Here is a 20,583-nt window from a genome sequence, read left to right on the forward strand (position 1 = left end):
TAGGTTTCCTTGCTCCGTCTTCCCAAATTTAGACTTAATTTTCACCCTCAAGGTGTGTTCCTGCTTGTTTGTTTACCCTACTGTGTAAGAGTGGCAACTGAATCCCTCATTGATTCATTCCAAAAGCAGTCAATGAGCACTTTATTCCAAGTTCTGGGCTACCGTTTGTGGGAGGGAAACATGAACCTGGCTCCTGCGTTCTCAAGGGTCTTCGACCTAGAGGAGGAAAGATACGGTGGCGTGCAAATAGATCCCTCAACAGAAGTCCTAAAATAATTACACCCCAGAAGACAAGGAACAACCTGTTGGGATCGCCGATGACTGAGAATGTTAAAGCAGCCGGGAACAAGAACCGTATGTGTGTAGTCCTGTTCGTCAACAAGATACCCAAGGTTTCAGCAATGTGTGGGCCCCAAGCCGGGTTCCTCCCAGTGTCCTAACTCCAAATCCCACCGAAAAAAAAAAAAAAAGCTTCTGCAACTGCTGACTTCGCATTGCTCCCGCCCATTACTCTCTCAACAGGATTTCTTTGTAGTTAACTACTTATGCCCTAAGATTTGAGCATCACAACCAGTGTCCCAAATATGGACCAGTTCCCATAGCCGAAATTCCCACCAAACGCCCGGAGTCAGGGTGACTGAAATCCGCGTTTGTGAATCCTGACTCAAATTGTTTCACCTCGGGTTCCGTAGAAGCGGTTTCTCTGTAAGTCAAGGTCTGAAAAAAACTGAGAATGAGGTGTCTATCACATTCCCCCGAATATATTGCCTCAGTCAATACTCTTTATAAAGGATTTTCCTTCAAAAATACGGCTACGAAGGAGCGAGTGGAAGCTCATCTTTCTTTTTTGGTGTTTTATGTTTCTTAGTTTTGCCCGCCACACCCGTCGTTGTCGCCCCTTCGACCGCATCTTATTAGACAGGCAGCATCTGGCCACCCTGCGAGGTCCTGATTTTGAAAAGAGGAGCGGGCCAATCAGAGTGCGGAGCGCTGTTTGGCGCTGCCATTCGAGCCTGGGCTGTGCCTGCGGGTGGGAAGGTCTCTGGAGCTCCGGCTGTCTGCCGAGGAGGTGGGGGCGGAGGCATGAGGACAGCCGCTGGGCTTCAGTGAGCGCACCGGCATGGGCGGGCCGGGGGCCGCGGGCAGGCTGATGGCGGAGGGAAGGAGCAGCCTGTGAGACGGGGTGACGGTGGCAACCAGCCCGGGCGGGGACCGGGACTGGACGAGGCGCCTGAGCAGCCGGCGGGTCCGGCGGCTGGGCTAAGGCGCGGGGCGTGGGGGACAGAGAGACGAACACGCCACTGAGCTTTCCGGGGCAGGAAGGGCGAGAAAAGTCGTCTAAACAGTTGGCCGAGAGACGAGGGCTAAGTCAGGTTTGGAGGAAAAGGGATCTCGGGAAGTGGCCGGAAGCGGTGAGAAGCTGGTAACAGGCGTTGGTCCAAGGGTCCGAGAGGACCAGCAGAAGACAGGGAGGTCTGTGTAAGTGGCGGAAAGGAGCGGGTGGCAAGACAGAAGAAGGTCTGTGTAAGTGAAGGAAGGGTGAGGTGTGGCTGGAGCCAGGGACTAAGAAGACGGTGGGTGGAAGTGGATTGAGGAACAAGGAAAAAGCCGTGGAGGTGGCCGGGGGCCGGGGCCTGAGAGTGTTCGGGAATTGGAAGACTTGGTGGCAGAGGAGATTCAGGACTCGGATCCTGCCTCGGAGAGTGGGCGACGTGTCCGGGATGTGGAATCAGAGGCTGGTGAGGTTGGCCTTGTTGCAGCACCTTCGGGCTGTCCATGGCATTAAGGTCAAAGGTAGCCGTGGTCAGTGCGATCGCAGGAGACAGGAAACAGCAGCCACGGAAACAGGGGTAAGTCCTGGGGAAGGACGTTTGGGTTTTGTTTTGTTTTGTTTTTTTAAAGCACACCCTGTACCATCACTTATTTCCAGGGCATGCTAAAATGTCCATTCTGTATGGAGCCAAAAGAAATGTGTGGCTTTGTGTCTAATTCTACCCAGCTGGTCGACTGCTGAAATGGAAAGAATGACATTTTTTATTCTTTACAGGGATTTTTGGTCGTTGAGAGAAAGTTGCAGGGGTTTTCAGCCTCTGCAGCTTGACATTTTAAACTGGAAAATTGAAGGGGAGTGTCGCTGCTCTGTGCTTTGTAGGACGTTTAACAGCATCTTTGACTTCTACCCACTAGACGCCAGTAGCGTCTTATTTGTGACAATTACAAATGTCTCCAGATATTGCCATTTTACTGTATTTTGAACAAGAAGCACATAGGAAGGGAGACAAACGCTACCCATTACCACTGTTGTAGAGTAAGATTTGGAGAGGGACAAGGGGGACCAGTACATTTTCTAAATGAATCAGTAGGTTGAGGAGGTGTGGCAGGACATTAGAAATAGGTTTCAGATAATACTGCTGTATTCACCAATTTCAAAAAAACAAGCTTGCTGCTTGACTATATCATATTTTGAGACAAAGTTATTATTTTTTTAATGAGCAAGTTGAGAAACCAGAGGGGAATGATTAAAAAGCTGTTGATAATTTAGGGGTGGTCAAAGTAAGGGGATTTTGAAGGAGATTTTTATATCTCTACTGCATCATCCAGAATTTCATTGCGAAAAATAAAATAAATTGCATATAATGCAATTTATTTTAAATTCATTTCCCTCTTATGGTATTTTCTAAGCACTTAGAGATGAAAACTAATAAAATGAAATTGCATAGCTCTTAATTTATAATTTCTGAAAGATAATAAGTACTTGGAGAAGAAAACTAACGAAAATTTGTATACCTCTTAAATTCTGGAGTTGTTTTTATTGTTTGCAACTTAATGGCAACATATTTGTTTATATTTAAAAGCTACAGTGGTTGGTTTTTTTTTTCTGATTGTAAAACTGACTTTCCAAGATCTCAAATATAGTTGGTTTTGTAAGTATATGAAAGAATTTGTACATGCATTTTGTTTTTTCCACCTCTTTAAGAAAACTGACACCAGTCTTTAGAGTCAGATAGACCTGAGCTTGAATCCTGCTCAATCCCTATTAGGTGTGTAATCTTAGGCTGCTTGTTTAATTTTCCTGTGCTTCAGTTTCCTATTCCACAAAGTGGTAATAATGGTATCTTCCTTTGGGCTGTTTAGGGGATTAAAAACATTAAAATCTGTAGATAGGATTAGCATAATGCCTGTCATATGCCACTTACTCAGCTAAAGATTGTTGTTAGGATGATGAAAGTATTGAGAATAATGAGACTTAAGAAAAAGAAACCCTGAATTCTACTTATGTATGACATTTAGACTTATAATCAGCTTCAGGATCTGATTTATTTTTGTGTTTTGTTTGGTTGCATAGTATCAAGAAAATTCTTATTTACCCAAATAAGTGGTTGCCCATACTAACATTTTTTTTGGTAGCTCACCTTGAAATGATAATTGTAACGGTAGCAAATATTCTTTGAATGCTTACTCTGTGTCAAACACTGATATAAATATTTTGTATGTTTTAGTTTATTTAATTCTTTCTACAACTATGACAGGACCTATGTGGGTACTGAGGCATAAAAATTATGCCTCAAATTAATGATCAAATTGATATTTGATCAAATTAATATTTGATATTTGATCAAACTGATATTTGATCAAGGTCATGTGAGCGGTGGAAGAACCAGGATTGAAAATTTGGCAGTCCTGCCTCTAGGAGCTTGCTCTCTGAAGCCCTGTACTGCACTATCTTTTCTATACTCGTCAATTAAATGGAGCCAGATGCTTGAAAAAGGACTAGTAAGATTTTGATACTCTGTTGAATCATTAACAATGCTGAATGATTTCCTATATATTGTAAATAAAAAGTTAAATGAGATGCTCTTATAAGTGCTTCAAGAGCATTCATTCATGGAGAGCACATGCATCTAAGCTAAATTAACCTTTGTGAGATTAGGTATACCCACTTATTTAACTTTGTATAATGCTTCAGTTTATTTTTTTAAATCCAGTGAAAAGATACAACCTTTTTAATCAGTGACACTTTTTTAAGAAGTTTGAATGCATGCACAAAGATAGTGGCGAGGTGTGTACAAACATGCAAGTTAACCAACATACAAGTTGACTCTTGGGGTCGTCAAGTATTACAATTTGAATGTGAATAATACATTTGAATATGACTTTTAAACAATGGTAATTAAATGAAATTTGAATTAAATGTTTGCAGAATCCTTACCTTTAGTACCTCAACATAGTTTCAGTAGCACTTTTCCATGGAGTGTGGAAAAGATAATCAGGTCTAAAAATAACCACTTCTGGTATAATTTAGGAAGGACTCAGTGAGTGACAAGAATTACCATTATCAATTGACTTAGCTTTTTGTTCAAATTAGTATTTATAAGGTGACAGAAGGAAGGTAAAAGGTCATTATTTATAAGGTTACTGAAGGAACCGGTAATAGTTTTGGGAAACTACAAGTGTTTTGAGCCAAATTCTGTTTAAGAATTTTCTGGTTAAGCACTAACTGGATTGATTTTCCTTTCTGACATTGGAAACTGATGGGATTTACCACACTGTTTGAGGGCAGTGACTTTATCCTCTTTGTACTCCCCAGCACCTAGCATAATGTCTGGTATATAGTAGTTACTTTCACCAAATGTACTCAAAATAATTGTTTTCATTGTCTTGACTGTTTATTTCTGCTATCTTTTTTTATTTCCTGAGGTTTTTAACTTGCCTAATGTTTATGAAAACTTATATTATGGCTAATATTTGTGTTAGAGTAACTAAATTTGTCATTTTAGGGGAAAATTTTTGGAGTACCTTTTAATGCATTGCCCCATTCTGTTGTACCAGAATATGGATACATTCCAAGGTAAGCAGAGTTTGAAATGAAGAATAAATATTTCAAACTGGTGTTTGAGTGTTTAAAAATAGTTGATGGATGCACACCTGTTTTAGAACTAGCAAATAATTTCATTTCTCAACAGTAATGTAAAAATATTTTTAAACTTTTACATATTTTAACTTTTTGATTTGTATTCATTCCCAGGATTGAATGTTAAGATCCAGTAATGAATAAATGTTAGAAAGAAACTTATTTTTGTTCTATTAAGTTAGAGTTTTCAGTTCTTTGCCAATTATTTTGCTTCAATTCTGATTATATTCAATAATATATTGAATTACCAATTCAGTTTTAATTTTTATAGTTCTTATTTTAGAAGTGTTGGGTAAAAGAATGTGTAAGCTAAGGTATCGGAGTATTTGTGAATATAAATTATGTAACACTCGAGCTTTTCTATTTCACTTGCTATTTATAAATAACCTTTGGACTAACTGTATCAGAAATTACTAGGGAAGTTTACATCTAAAGAAAATAGTTTTTAAAATATACATAAGGAAACTATCTTAGCTCTTACTAATTAATTTCCTCTCTGTCCAAAGTAGGGTTCATTCTGGCTACTCTAGTCCAAAGACCTAGGTTTTTAACTGATGCATTGTCCAAAAGCATTTATTGAACACCTTGCTGCTTAGAAAGGTTTTCCCTCAGCATATAGGTGTCGATTCACAATCTTTATAAGGTAACCACTTAACTGTTTTGCTTTTTAAATGGCCTATAAAAGGTTTGTTTATAATGATTTTCAACATTTAGATTGCAAACTTGTATTCCCAGCAATAATGACTACATCTGTGTTGTAATTTCTTTGCCTGCTTTTTTTTTAAAAACTGTTTTGTTTGTTACCCTCTGCGACGGCCAGCCACTGTGTACCAGCACAACTATCAGTTTCTTGCAGCTGACATCTGTTCTAATTTCTTGGTACCAGCTGTTAACTAAGCATTTAAAGCCAAAACTGATTGTTCAAAATTATTCAGTATAAAGAAACTGAGCACATACCTCTAAATACAAGAAGGATTGTAAGGACTGGGATATATCCAACTTCTCTGAGAAGTAATGTTAGGGTGAGAAAAAAAACCTTGCCTTATTTTTGGGCTAATGTAGTAGATGGTAGATATTTTGAGCTGTGTATTCTGTGTAAGATCACACATGGAGAGAAAGAAAAGAAGAAGGCTTTAGACAGTCCTGGCTCATCCTGGCATGTAGGTCTGGCAGAAAAAGAAGATCCAGGAAAGGATTCTGAGAAGAAGCAGTCAGGTAATCAGCAGAAAAACCAGAAGAATAGTGATAAAGAGTATTTTCAAGATGATTGGCGTGGTCAAGTGTGTTAAATGCTAGTAGGACAAGCAATGAAGACACTGAATTGACCATGGATTTGGTAACCTTGACGAGAGCTGTTTAGTTGGAGTAATGGGAATGAGAGGCAGATTGGAGAGGGTGGAGTAGAGACGGGGCCATGAGGAAGTCGAGGCAGTAAAAAATGACAAATCTCATGCTCTGTGTGGAAGCAGAGAAATGGAGTAGGATTGAGAAGGATGTAGGATTGAGCTGGCTCCTTGAAGTTGTTATGGGTAAAAAGATGGGTCTTAGAGAAGAATTTAGGAGCTAGTAACGTCTTATCACAGGGATTAAAGGGATTTGTGGCATCAGAGCCTCTGAAAGGAATGTGGTGCCTAGTCTGCTGATATACTTTGGCAGAATAATAGGATTTTGAAAGATGTGTATCTGGCCACCTGAGAAGATTTCTCTCTTTCAGTTTTCTTGTTGATGCTTGCACGTCTTTAGAACAGCATATTCACACAGAAGGGCTTTTTAGGAAATCAGGATCTGTTATTCGTCTAAAAGCACTAAAGGTAAGCATATTCTTGAACTGTACTTTTTCTTTGGTACCACTTTTTGATTTGATTTTTACAATTGAAATATTTAGAGGTATTACATGAATTATTGACAGAAATTGAATTTGCAAATAGCTTTTTTCATGACAAAAGAAAAAGAATTTTTTAAAAGAAAATGTATATTATTTATATAAGGCTTTTTTTTCAGTTTTATTGAGGTATAATTCACAAAACATTTAAGATGTACAACTTGATGTTTTGATTTACATATACTATTGTGAAATGATCATCATGACCAAGCTATTTATGTCATGCTTTAAAAGTTTACAGAGTACTTTCAAATTCATGACCCTTGTTCTTATAAATGAAAATAAACACTTTAAACATTGTTTTTAGCCTTCTAAAAGGGAGTGATATGTATTTGGACAAGAGTTAAGAGAAATTCATTGAAGAAAGCTCTTTAGAGTATAAGGATACTTTATTTGCAATTTACACTTAAGCCCCCAAATGCTCAAGATTATTTTATTTATTTCAGAATAAACTGGATCATGGTGAAAGTGGCCTGTCTTCTGCACCTCCTTGTGATATTGCAGGACTTCTTAAGCAATTTTTTAGGGAACTGCCAGAGCCACTTCTCCCAACTGATTTGCATGAAGCGCTTTTCAAAGCTCAACAGTTAGGAGCCGAGGAGAAGAATAAAGCTACACTGTTGCTCTCCTGCCTTATGCCTGACCACACAATTGATATATTAAGATACTTCTTTAACTTCCTCAGGAATGTTTCTCTTAGGTGAGTAGTAATTAAGTCTTGGGAAATGATAGTTTAATTTTTCAACTAGCTAGATTTAACCCTATATCAATTACATTTGGATTGGAAAATTTTCTAAAAGTTATTATATATTGCCTTATAAGATGTGTACACTGTATAGTTTAAGGAACAGTATAACAAGTGATTTAATATTTTTTGGCTGTCTTAAGAGTCATCATTATGAATGTCTTAATGGATTATTGATGCTTACAGGATTCTTTGTCCACTGAATGATTTCAGATTACAGTGTTATTAAAATATTTGTGTTTTGCTTTTTAAACTTGTCCCTCTCCCTGATATCACTGAGCCTGCTTGTCCTACACAAGCTTCCTGCCTTCTAATATTTCAAATTTTCTGTGTGTGGGTTTGAAAATCAAATAAACATGTTCAATTTGTGTGGAAAAACAAAGTGTGACTCTATGGTTTGCATGATTTTTATGATATATATTTAAGCACACAAGCTATGTATTTCTAGCTCAGTCTTATTTCAAGGCAATCATGTAGTTGAAGGGTAACTTATTTTCAGTTGTGTTTGACTGGTAAAGTAAGAGGTCTTCATGATGTGCTTAATACGTTATTTTTACTTCATATTTTTACCTTTGGCTACATCTCATAAAACCATTTTTCATTTAAGGTCCAGTGAGAATAAGATGGATAGCAGCAATCTTGCAGTAATATTTGCACCAAACCTTCTTCAGATAAGTGAAGGACATGAAAAGATGTCTGCTAACACAGAAAAAAAGCTACGACTGCAGGCTGCAGTAGTACAGACTCTTATTGATTGTGCATCAGATATTGGTAAGATGTAGCTGCATTATTAAATAATGGGATTAGTTTAAATGAGGGCTATCCCAGCTTCTTCCAAGTCAACTATGAAGATAACTGTTAGAAAGCTGGTGTATACTATTTAAATATTTCGAGGGGGAGTAGAGGAAAGATCTTAACTGTGAACATTTTCTTTTAGGGCACATTCCAGATTTTATCCTGGAGAAGATACCAGCTATGTTGGGTGTTGATGGTCTCTGTGCTACTCCATCACTGGAAGGCTTTGAAGAAGGCGAATATGAAACTCCTGGTGACCATAAGAGAAAACGAAGGCAAAGTGTAGGAGGCAAGTGGCAGTGACAGTCCTTTTTATGGGGGTACAGCAATTTGCTTTTATCTGAAATGCATTTGAACATAAAGAAGCAGAAGCTATGGTGTATTGGTGCTTACAGCATAGTTGGAAAGACACGGCATCTGTATGTGAAAATTAAAAATAACAGTACAACTGAAAATTAAGTGCTAGATCTTTAGCACAAAGTGGGTTCAAAGGAGAAAAGTTCCCGGGGTTGTAATGTCAGGGACTCTGCAAATAGGAGATCAAACTGAACCTTCTGAAAGAATGGGTAGAATCTAGGGGAATTGGGTGGAGGGTCAGAATGCTTGCATCCTGCTCTAGATGAGAAGGATGCTGTGAAAAAAGGTTTCTGTAAGGAAGGAGTAATCAATGTCTGTAAAAAGACCAGCGTGACTTGATTGAAGCATTCATCCTAATTCCTAGGATGATATTGTGGTGAGCTCAGCGTCAGGCTAAAGAATTAGAATATTGGGCCGGCCGTGTGGCGCATTGGTTAAGAGTTGGCTTGGGAGTGCCGCCTCTGAGCAGCATGGCTGTGGTTCGGATCCCACATGAGGGCCAGTGACACTGCGCTCTACAGCTAAGATGGTGAACAACAACTCGACCTGGAGCTGGGCTGCCGTGAGTCGCCGGTGATGGTGTAGGGTGCAGTGGGGCTGCAGTGGGCTGCCATGAGCTACCATGAGTGGCTGGCAGCCAGTGTGAGAGGCCAGCAACTGGCGTGAGCCACCATGAGCGGCCGTCCAATGGCTGGCGAGCGACTGCCTCACCCAGGAAGAGCACAATGATAATACCAACATGGGCCAGTGACGCGACATCCTCCACAATTAGACTGAAGAACGAAAGGACAGTAACTTGTCTGTTCCCCTTCCCCAATTCCCCAATGCTGTTCACCTTCCCCAATTCACCAGTTTAAAAAAAAAAAAAAATTAGAATATTAAGCTGGGTATTGAAGGATTATGAGAAGGGGCATAACATGATTACACTATTTTAAAAGTTATCTGGTTTGAAGAATTGAGACTTGGAGGAAAAGTAGGAAGAAAAGTCAAGAATTGTGGCGTTTCAGGTTCTAGAGGGAACAGTTTGTCTCTCCATACTCCTGATTTTGCCGTGCTGTTTAATTGTGCGTTATCTGCTGGGGCTGAATTTGTTGCTCCATTGTTTCTTCTCTTCTGCTCTGACTCTTGTTTCTCTTCCTTTTTTCTCTTTTTCCTCCCGCATATTAACCTTGTTTATCTGCCTAGTGCCCCGAAGTTTGGCTGATTAGCCACTGCCTTCCAGTTAGATACAGCATTGCCTGTCTTTGGCTCTTTAGTGAGGTTTTCGGTATTCTCTGGTTTGTGCCTGTTTCACTTGAGGGTGTAGTATTTCTCAATAACACATAATTGATCTATAGCTAAACTTAAATTTAAATACTTATTTTGAGTGATACTTAATGAACATATTTAAAAGACCTGTGTTTCATTGTGACTGAAAATTAGGAGCATATTTTTGCATGAATATTCCTGTTAAAGTCACAATTTCCTAATAGGTAAAACCAATATGTATTTTTTTGGCCTGTATTATTTAGAATCCCTTTGACCACTTCACTGTTTCCTTTCCTTCCAGATATTTTTTTCTTGTTTTTTTTTTTTTTTTTTTTTTTTTTTTTTTTTAATAATACTGTGCTTTCATTGTTTCCACACCTCTTTAGCTATTTGTTCTGTCTCATTTCCTGGATTTTCTTTTTCTGAACACCTCTTAAATGTCCCATTCTTCCATACTTGATTTTCTTATACTTTGTCCTCTTTTTAAGTGATCTCATTCACTCATTCAACTACCATTTCTGGGCTGATGACTCCTAAATCTACTTCTCTAGCCCTGGTCTTACCACAAATGGATTCATATCCCTTTAGTGTCTCATAGAAATGTCTCTTTCTTGCATAATTTCCTTATTCTTTTGGTGGCACCATTGTCTACTCAGTCATCAAAGTTAGAATTCTGTATGTCCTTATTTACTCTTTTCTCATCCCCATATCCCACTGCTCACCAACTCTTATCCCTTTGATCTCCTAAATACCTTCTATTCTGTGTCCATTTCCCACTGATCCTGCCTTAGTTCAGACCTTCATCCCCATCCTGGATAATTTCCACTCTTCCTTCAGGTCTCACCTTAAATACCACTTCCTCAAGGATACCTTCTTTGACTTCCCAATCTAAATCTGTTGTTATGTTTGTACTTCAGACTACTTATCCCATTTGTCATTATGTATTTAGTATTTCCTTGGTATATTTAATGTTTGTTTCCTCCAGGAGAGTAAATTTCATGAAGGCAAAGACCATGTCTATTTTGGCCACTCTTATATCTGCAGGGCTAGGACTGTGCTTGACACATAGTAGGTACAAAATATATATTTGTTGAATGACTTAGTAACATACTTACAAGAACCTTCCTTAGTTGCCTCCCTCCAAGGAGGCTTGCTCCCTTAAGTGTCTCACACCTGCTGCCAAAGTAATTTTTCTAAACTGTAGATCAGTCAGTTTTGTTCCCCTTTGCCTTTGGAGAAGTTCAAGTTCTTGAAAATGACACACAGGCCCTGTTCTGCCTGATACACAAGGCTTATCTCTTGCTATATCCACTGCTCCCTGTTTGCTCTAGCAATATCAAACTACTGTTCTAGTATGCATAAATCCTGTTTTAATTACATGCCTTTGCATATGCTATTCACCTTGCCTCAAACGTTACCTTTCTACTTAATCAACACCTACTAATTCTTTAGAACACAGACCAGAGTTTTACGTCCCCTGAAAAGCTTTTTCTCTTGCTGCCATTTCGTTCCTTTCTCTACAAGTAATGCTTTCCTCTTCCACATTCTTTCTGTACTTTATACATACTTGTTTTACATTCTTTTTTTTTTTTTTCTTTTTGAGTGGGAGATATGGGATTATAAGTGGAATGGAATAAAAATATATTCTTTAGTTTTTTGTTTTTTTTTCTATTTTGAAATAATTCCTTTTAAATACCCTCAAGTGACTTTAAAAATGTATAATCTGATACAAACTTAGATGCTAGAAGACTACAAATATCAATATGAATTATTGGTGAACGAAAGGTAAATGTTAAGCTACAATTGATTTTATGATTATATACGCCTTGCATTTCAGATTTTGTTAGTGGAGCACTAAATAAACTTAAATATAACAGAACACCCTCTATTACACCGCAACAGGAGAGAATCGGTAGGTATTATATGTATTTATTAAATGAAAATTTCTGACTTGTTTTGGTTTAATCAAATCCAATATTATTTTTTAAATTAAATTTTATTGGGATAACAATGGTTAGTAAAATTACATAGGTTTCAGAACTCCAAATTTTTAATGGAGATATTGTACGATAATACTATGTTGTGACATTGCTAATTACATTGGATATAATGAACCCAAAATTGTAGGTAAGAATTTCTTTTAGTCTGTTGTTATATCTTTAATCTAAATCATGCTTTTCTGTTGCTTGTAAGTTGGATGCTATTGAACATGTGAAAATAACTCAACCTTATTTTTGTTTTAGAACCAGAAGTTTATTGATGTATGTTCCATTTTTTATCTTGGTTTGCTTGTGGCTGAAATTATTTAGCTCAGCAACAGACAATATAGTCATTTGTTTGGTTTTCCAGATTGCATAAATTAATTGATTAATACTCAGTTATAATGAAAAGCAAAAATATTTCTTTAAACTCTTTGATTATAATTTTCTTTTCTATGTTAATATTTTTTAACGTGAATTATATGCATCTAGTCTATTTGGTTTAAGTTACTACTATTTGCCTCTGTTTTAAGAATCTTGCCTATTTGTAACTTGTCTATTTTTATTTTGTGGAATTGGCACAGTGTTAATTTAGATATATAACATATACTGGGGGTGCCAAAAAAATGTATATAAGTAGACATTTTGGTCAGCGTTGCCCAAGCAGTAGTTCGCTGTAATCAGAAGTGTCTGGAGGCTGATGGTAACCACTTTGAGCACCTCTTGTAATACAGAAGTCAAACGTGACTTGTATTCATCTTTTGTTATCGGTATATATTGAGTATTACAATTTTAATAGTTTTCCTTTCTTAAAATGTGTATACATTTTTTTAGCACCCTCTATATTTGATAACATAAACATATCACCCTATTCCTTGGTTAGCCTTAAGTAATACCTTTATAAGAATAAATTAATAAAACTTGTGTATTTTATCCTGTGGGAGAAACAACAAAGTGTTTCGGGTTTTTTTTTCAGCCCAGCTATCCGAATCACCAGTGATTCTCACACCGAATGCTAAGCGTAAACTTCCAGTAGATTCTTCTCATGGCGTCTCAAGTAAGAAAAGGAAGTCCATCAAGCACAATTTTAACTTTGAGTTGTTGCCAATTAATCTCTTCAGTAGCAGTTCTACACCAGTATCAGGTAGCAAATATAATTTATATAATTGGGCTGTAAACATTACTATGAGTGCCTATCCTGGGCCAAGTGCTATTTCCTATTAATAAAACTTTTTTTTTTTTGAAATTTTATAAAAATTTATTTGAGCCAAACCTGGAAGCAAGATCTCAACAGACTGAGAAAAATATTTCCTAATACCATTCTTTAGGAGCCAGAGCTTTATTCTGTTTTTTATCAATCTGAATTTTTATGAAGCCCCCTAGTTTTTAAAACAGACACTGGTCATTATAACTAATGTGTATGTGTTGTATGGCTGTGCTTACTGAGTGTTGTGATAAATAACTCGGAGTGAGAGCTTGGGCTTCTGTGGATACCACTGGTGCTCAGGTTTTATGTGATTGGGTATCCTGAATTCTACTTTAGTCATTTCCGGATCTATAGCTATGGCTGTATTGCTGTCTTCTGTTGAGTTGAGGTTGCCCAGAAGTTTGATCATCTCTGAATCCTGAGTGGGGTGGGGGTGTTACCATTGGAGTAACCATTATGGGTTGCATTTTTTTTGAGTGGGGGGGATGGTGGTATTTTTAATGTTTTAATGTGGTATATTACATGTGGTTATTTTTATAGTTCACTTTGATACAAGCCCAGAAGGGTCATCTCAGAGTTCACTCTCTCCTGTAGCCATCATTGGAAATCATTTAATCGGTACAGATGTGCCAAGGCGAAGTAAAAGGATTGCAAGCAAAAAAGTTTGCAGGTAATTGATCTAGGACATTTTGTTTTCATTGGATAAATATTTTGTATATATAGTTAATAAAATATTTTATCTTTATACCGAGAATCATAATTTTAAAAAATTTCTCTGCCTTTATAGTCTTATTAATCGAGCGCCCCTTATGTATCCTCCAGAGAGAAATTCCTAATTTGAGGCCAGTTTGCTTGTTTAAAATCCTACTTCATGTTGATGTGTATAATTTTTAAATTTCTGATTAATTTAAAAAGCTAGTCTACTCTTAATGATTCTGGGTTATAAATGACTAAATAACGTGCGATGGACAGGTAAGATCATTTTTATATGCAAATACAGCGTGTTCATATAGGGTATCATAAAGCTTAACTGATCTTAGGAAACTATTACTCTGTTCACTTACTAACAATATGATTTGCTCTGGACAGTCTCTCAAAAGTTCAGTTTGCAAGAATTTCTCCAGATTTAAGTATGCTACAAACTGATGTGTTTTTTTTTTAAGATTTTATTGGGGACTTGAGGGAGGGGGAACAGTGTTGGGGAATTGAGGAAGGGGATCAGCCAAGTTGTTGTTCTTCAGTCTTCTTGCCGAGGGCGCCAGTAGCCATCTGGGTTCCCCGTTGGCAGCTCCTGGCCTCTGAGCTCAAGGCGCTGTGTTCAATCTTAGTTACGGGTGGGCGTAGCCACCATCCCATGTGGGAGTCGAACCAGCAGCCTTGTTGTTACTTGTTGTTAAGAGTGCACACTCTATCCACTGAGCCATCCAAGCAGCAGCTCAGCTCAAGGTGCCAAGTTCAGTCTCAGTTGTGGGTGGGCATAGCCCACCATTGAATAGGCAATCTTGTTTTTACACTAGCTGAGCCATCCTGCCACCTGTTGGCAGCTCAGCGACAGCTCAGCTCGGGCGCAGTGTCACTGGCCCATGTGGGAATTGAACCGGCGGCCCTGTTGCTCAGAGCTCGCACTCTTAAGGCAACTCTTAACCAACTGAGCCACTCAGACAGCCCAACAAACTGATAGTTTTAATTCTGCTCTTTTAAGGGTGGAATCAGGAAAAGCAGGCTGCTTCTCTCCTAAAATCAGTCGTAAAGAAAAGGTTCGAAGATCTCTTCGTGTGAGATTTAGTCTGGGGAGAAGTAGCAAAGACATAGTAAGTATCTTTCACCATTTTTCATTGATGTTCATGTTAGCATAAAGCTATAGACTTGATGCTAAAAAATTCTCAACCCTGTCCCTCACTCCAGTTACTATCCCATCCTCTATTCCTCGTTAGGCCAAACTCTTCCACTTGAATATTTCCAGTTCCTCCTTTTCTGCTCTCCTCCCCAACACTCACTGCAGCTGCTCAAGGCCACCCATGGATAAGTTCATCGCTGCTCCAGCGAGTGGACAGGTACCAGCTCTGGTTGGACTTGACCTGACTGCCAGCATCATTGACCTGGCCAATCACTTGTCCCTCGTCAGTGTACTTTCTCCCTTCGCTGCATGGACACCGCACTCTCGTGATTTCTTCCTTTGCTGGTGACTTTTCTAACTCCCTTGCATTGGAGGGCCCAAAGCGTCATCCTTGGACTTCTCTTTTCTCTCTCCACTCACTCACGGTGGTCATCAGCTTTAAACATCATATGTTTACTTGAGATGTTCATGTTTATATCAGAGTGCTCTCCTGAACAACTTGGCTGTGTCTTAACATGACACATGTGTCTTAACATGTCCTACTGGGATGTTGATCCCATAGACATTCGAGTGTAACCTGTCCCGAATAGAGTTCTGAGATGCATTTCTTTACTGCCTCCATTTCCACACTCTTCCCCTTCTCCCCCAGCCACACTTCTATCTGCAGTCTCCACCATCTATGTTAATGGAAACTCATTCTTCAGTCACTTAAGGCAAAAACTGTGCAGGCATTCTCAACTCCGCACTTTCTCTCACACCCCCATCCCCTGTCTGGACCCTTTGGGAATCCCGTCTAACTTCTGCTGTCAGAGATACCCAAACAGACCAGCTCTCACCGGGACTGTATCTCTAACCTTCTCTAAGTTGTTGTCTCAAACGTGGATTACTGCAGTAAGCTGCTATTAGTAGGTCTACCTGTCTCTACCATGCTGCAGTACTAGAGCCAAAATTATTCTTTTAAAACCCGAGTTAAGTCATTTCACTTCTTTGCTCAGAACCCTTCAGTGATTCCTCATTTCACTCGGGGAAAAAAAGCCTAAGGTCTTAGGTCGACTGCAACTTCCTGAACGATCTGTTCCCAGCCGCCCTCTCCAAGCCCCCGCCTGCCTCTGCTCCATCCACTCTTGCCTCCTTGCTGTTCGTCAGCGTGCCGGCTCTGGCTTCAGCCTTAGAGACTGCGCTGGCATTTTCCTCGCCCTGGAGTGTTCTTCTCCTTATACCTTCTTGACTGTCACCTTCATTTTTCTTTACTCACAAATGATCTTATTTCACTGTTTCAAGTTACACCCCACCCTTTGCCACTCCATAGTACATCCTTCTTACCGGGCTTTACTTTTCTCCACAGCACTTTTCATCTTATGTGTTCTATATTATACAATATAATTTATTGTATATTTTGTTATGATCTAAGTCTCACCTGGAGTATAAATTCCATAAGATTTTGGTGCTGGAGTTTATTTGTTTGTTTGCTTGCTTGCTTGCTTTTCTTTCTTTTTTCTTTCACTATTGTGAACAGTCCTTGGCACAGAGTCATCAAAAATAAGCTTTTTTCTTTAGTTAATGAATATATGAGGCTGTTTTTATTTTAGATCATAAAATATCAACTAATAGCCAAGTCAGATGCTTACAGTTTTCATCAGCATGCATGCAAGTATATTTGTGTTTTTTATAAAATTGTTTCTTAAAATTACATATCCCTTTTTAATTCACTATAGAGGATTTTGATAACTACAAAAAATTTACTTTTTCTTAATATTTTGAAAATTAACTGGTTCATTTCTTAACCAGAATTTTTCTTTTTTGTACAGAATGGGTGTTCTGGTGTCAACAGATTTGAAAATGTTGGTCGACGACTTGCAAATCAACAAAGTTTTAAAAATAGGATTGGATCTGTAAAAACAGGTCTTCTTTTTAGCCCAGATGTTGATGAAAGATTAACAAAGAAAGGTAAAACTACATCTATGTGATATTGATATTGTTAGGAGTTTTAACCCAAAAAGCCTACTTTAGTTGCTTTAAAAAAATTTTTCCCTCCAGCTTTATTGAGATATAATTGATGTATAACCTTTAGTGGTTTTGCTTTTTTTGTTTGTTTTTTTTTTTAGCTAAGCCATCCTGCCACCTGTTGGCAGCTCAGTGACTGCTCAGCTTGGGCCGGGAATCGAACCCGCTGTAGCTCAGAGCTCAAACTGTTGAGCGAGCTCTTAACCAACTAAACCACTCGGTCGGCCCGAGTTGTATTTTAAAGATAAAATATATTAGGTAATTTACTGTTCTAGAAATTTAAAATTCATGTTTTTTTTGTTTTGTTTTTGTTTTTTTACTTAAGATTACTGGTTTATTATAAATAGATATAACTCAAGAATAGTCAGATGGAAGAGATATATATATAGGGCAAAGTATGGGGAAAGGGCATGGGGCTTCCATGCCCTCTCTAAGTGGACCACTGTCCCCAAATCTCCACGAGTTCATTAACCTGCAAGCTCTCTTGACTCCCATCCTTTTGGGTTTTTATTTTGCCTTCATTACTCAGGCATGATTGATTAAATCATTGGCCTTTGGTGATTAAACTAAATCTCCAGCCCATCTTCCCTCCCTGAGATCAGAGGGTGTGACTGAAAGTTCCAGTGCTCTAATGACATGGTTGGTTCTCCTGGCAACTATCTATCCCCCATCATTAGGTTACCTAGGGGCTTTCCAAAAGTCACCTTATTAACATAACAAAAGATACCTTTATAGCTCTCACCACTTCAGGAGCTCTGCTAGGAACAGCAGAATAAAATGAAATATATATTTCTTAATATAAATCACAATGTTACATCTGGTTACTTCATGACATGTAGTCTCAATTTAGTAGTCAAAATACCCAATCACATATAATCCTTCAAAATGCACGTCAAGTTTAACATTCTCCCTTCCCTTGGTTATTGACAGGTCAGGTATAGAAAACCTAGAAAGGTGTGAAATAAAAATGAGTTCTAGGGAAAGTAAACTAGGCAGGTCATGGTGGGTTGTCATGTGCCAGGTATGTAACTTGTCTAGTGAAGGGTTTATTTTCCCCTTTAGCAAGCCCTGTCAATTGTTTTTTGGTTTTTTTTCCTGTCAAAATGTGCTGTATTTTTTTTTCTTTATTTTATTATTATTATTATTTTTAATTAGTTTCAGGTGTACAACAAACTGCACTAGTTATACTTTTTACCCCTCAAAGTGACAACCCCCCTCCCCCAATCCACCGTCCCACTCCTCACACCTCGATATCATACATATCTATTACAGTTCCATTGACTCCACTCCCACACTATACTCCACATCCCGTGATTATATATATATTCAATTATAGTTGACATACAATATTATACAACATCAGCTTCAGGTGTACTAAAATTCATGTTTGAATAATGAAAATCGTAGAATTGGCAATGCATTTTTCGTGAACAATTGGAGGGTGCTTATAAATACAAATATGAAATGTTTGACATTTAAAAATTACTTCTTTTATCATAATTCTTTAATTTATTGGAATTAAATGCTTAGTACTTTTATTTACCATATATTTGTATAATATTTCAAAATTGTAAAATAAATGCTTAAAAATCCTGAACTGCTTTATTTTAGGTTCAAAAAAGATTAGTAAGTCTGAGGAAAACTTACTAACTCCAGAGCGACTAGATGGAACAAATTACCGGATGTCTTGGACAGGACCTAGTAATTCAAGTTTTCGAGAAATAGATGCAAATGAAGCTTCTTCAATAGAGGAAAATCTTGAGGTGGAAAACTCTTCTTTGGAGCCTGATATTATGGTGGAAAAGTCATCTGTTAATTCATATGAACTCACCCCTTCTAAAGTACACAGTAAACATAATAACAGCATAACTGGAAGCTCTCTTTGTGGGAATGAAGATAACTTGAGTGCAGAGACTTTGGTGAAAATTCAGGAAGCATTTTCTGAATCTGGAAGTAATCTTCATACATTGATAAATCACAGACGGTCATCAATAACTAATGTGGGGAAAGTAAAATTAAATGAAACATCTTCTATAGCATATAGCCCAGAAAAAAATCTATTTGAAACTAATGATTTGACTGTGATAGGATCAGAGGAATACCACACTAGTAAAGGTGAAAATAGTTTTTCAGAAAGAGACTTCTCACTACATCAGACTCAAAAATTAGACAGAGAAGCAACTATAAAATGTTCCTCAACTCAGATGAAGATGGTACATGAAGAAAGCATTCATTCAAATATATCAAGCGATTATTTAAGCAAGCAGGAGTTGCCCAGTGATGAACAAATAAAAGCTCAACATTCCCCAAGGGATAAACTAAATACCGAATTAAAGGAGAAGGACAGTATGACTAAAGAAAACTTACCGAAATGTGCAGCTTCTAGGGAGCATGTGGCTAACAGCTCTTCCTCAGAGCAGATTACATGTCATGTAACCAACCTGTCAAAACCTAGGCCCGTGAAAATGGTTAAAGAGCAGTCACTGGTGGAAACATGTGATAAAACGGTTTCTGAAAGTTTACAAGTAACAGAGCATGGAAAGGTTTCAGACCACATACAGTGGTTTAATAAGCTTTCTTTAAATGAATCAAATAGGAAAAAAGTTAAGTCGCCTCTGAAGTTTCAGCGTACTCCTGTCCGTCAGTCTGTCAGGAGAATTAATTCTTTGTTGGAGTATAACAGACAACCTGTGAGGCGTAATTTGGCGCATCTGGGTGATACAGCTTCTCCTCTGGTTAAATCAGTGAGCTGTGACAGTGCTCTTCCCTGTTGTGTAGAAAGTACGTCAGATTCCTCAATGTCTCGTACCCCATCAGGTCCGAAAGACCAGAATTCTGCACCATGCAAACAGTCAAATGATGCAATTTTAGAATCAAGCATGGAATTAACTTCTAAATCTTTCTCACGGATGAAGAGGCTTCCAGACTCCATGAATGCTTCTCTTAGGTCTCCCAGAGTTTCTAAACAGAAAGTGATATCCGATGATCAAATGAAGGTTCCCTTGGATGACCTGACAAATCATGCAATATTAAAATCTGTTGTAAATAATAACATGAGCTTTCCCCCTGAGATAAATAACATGGTCCTTAGGAAACCATCAGAACGAGAAAGGATCTGGTATAAAGGTTCTCCCAAAAATCCTATTGGAAAAGCTCAACTACTACCAACAAGTAAACCTGTAGACTTGTAATTGGTAAATGTTATACTTGTCCTTAATGTAAATAAAAATTAGCAATTGGTGATGTGACTTGAAAAGTAATCTACGTCTTAATATGTAGCTCAGGATGGTTGTTACATGATAGATTTTCATTTCACTGCACAAAGCAACTTGAATTCTTATGCTTATATAGACTACTTTGTTTTTCTTAATTATGGAAATATTTAAAAATTTTATTGTGATCTCTTAAAGCAGAGGTTACACTTTACTTTTTAAAAGAAAGTGTTGACTGGGTTTATAAGATATTTTTAAAAATTGCATGAATTTTATTTTTTAAGTGTGATAGGAAGAATGGAATGAGTTATGTTTATTTCCTGTTATTATTCCTCCTAAGTCAGTGAAAGTTGCTATAGGATGTTTCTAACATGTAAAGGGAAGAGATAAGCCCTGCCAATCTTA

The 20,583-nt window shown here is 37.9% G+C and overlaps 1 protein-coding gene across 1 annotated transcript; it reads left to right on the forward strand.

The window, feature by feature from the left end:
- The first annotated feature begins 1,007 nt into the window (after nucleotides 1–1,007).
- ARHGAP11A (Rho GTPase activating protein 11A) lies at nucleotides 1,008–20,207 on the forward strand. The gene is made up of 12 exons (XM_019649181.1): nucleotides 1,008–1,850; nucleotides 4,779–4,849; nucleotides 6,627–6,723; nucleotides 7,241–7,494; nucleotides 8,147–8,310; nucleotides 8,477–8,623; nucleotides 11,777–11,851; nucleotides 12,895–13,062; nucleotides 13,666–13,795; nucleotides 14,828–14,936; nucleotides 16,771–16,909; nucleotides 18,578–20,207. Exons 1-12 carry the CDS (start codon nucleotides 1,722–1,724, stop codon nucleotides 20,155–20,157), a joined length of 3,063 nt encoding a protein of 1,020 aa, XP_019504726.1. The 5' UTR covers nucleotides 1,008–1,721; the 3' UTR covers nucleotides 20,158–20,207.
- Nucleotides 20,208–20,583: the final 376 nt, after the last annotated feature.

Source organism: Hipposideros armiger, unplaced genomic scaffold, assembly GCF_001890085.2.
Source record: "Hipposideros armiger isolate ML-2016 unplaced genomic scaffold, ASM189008v1 scaffold_130, whole genome shotgun sequence".
In the NCBI taxonomy this organism is placed as follows: domain Eukaryota; kingdom Metazoa; phylum Chordata; class Mammalia; order Chiroptera; family Hipposideridae; genus Hipposideros; species Hipposideros armiger.

What these genes read in the sequence shown, in the direction of transcription:
- ARHGAP11A (XM_019649181.1), top strand. Translation starts at nt 1,722, where the DNA reads ATGTGGAATCAGAGGCTGGTGAGGTTGGCCTTGTTGCAGCACCTTCGG. An exon ending in GAATATGGATACATTCCAAG is followed by an intron (nt 4,850 to 6,626) that starts GTAAGCAGAGTT and finishes TCTCTCTTTCAG; the next exon opens with TTTTCTTGTTGATGCTTGCA. An exon ending in GCAAGCAAAAAAGTTTGCAG is followed by an intron (nt 13,796 to 14,827) that starts GTAATTGATCTA and finishes TGCTCTTTTAAG; the next exon opens with GGTGGAATCAGGAAAAGCAG.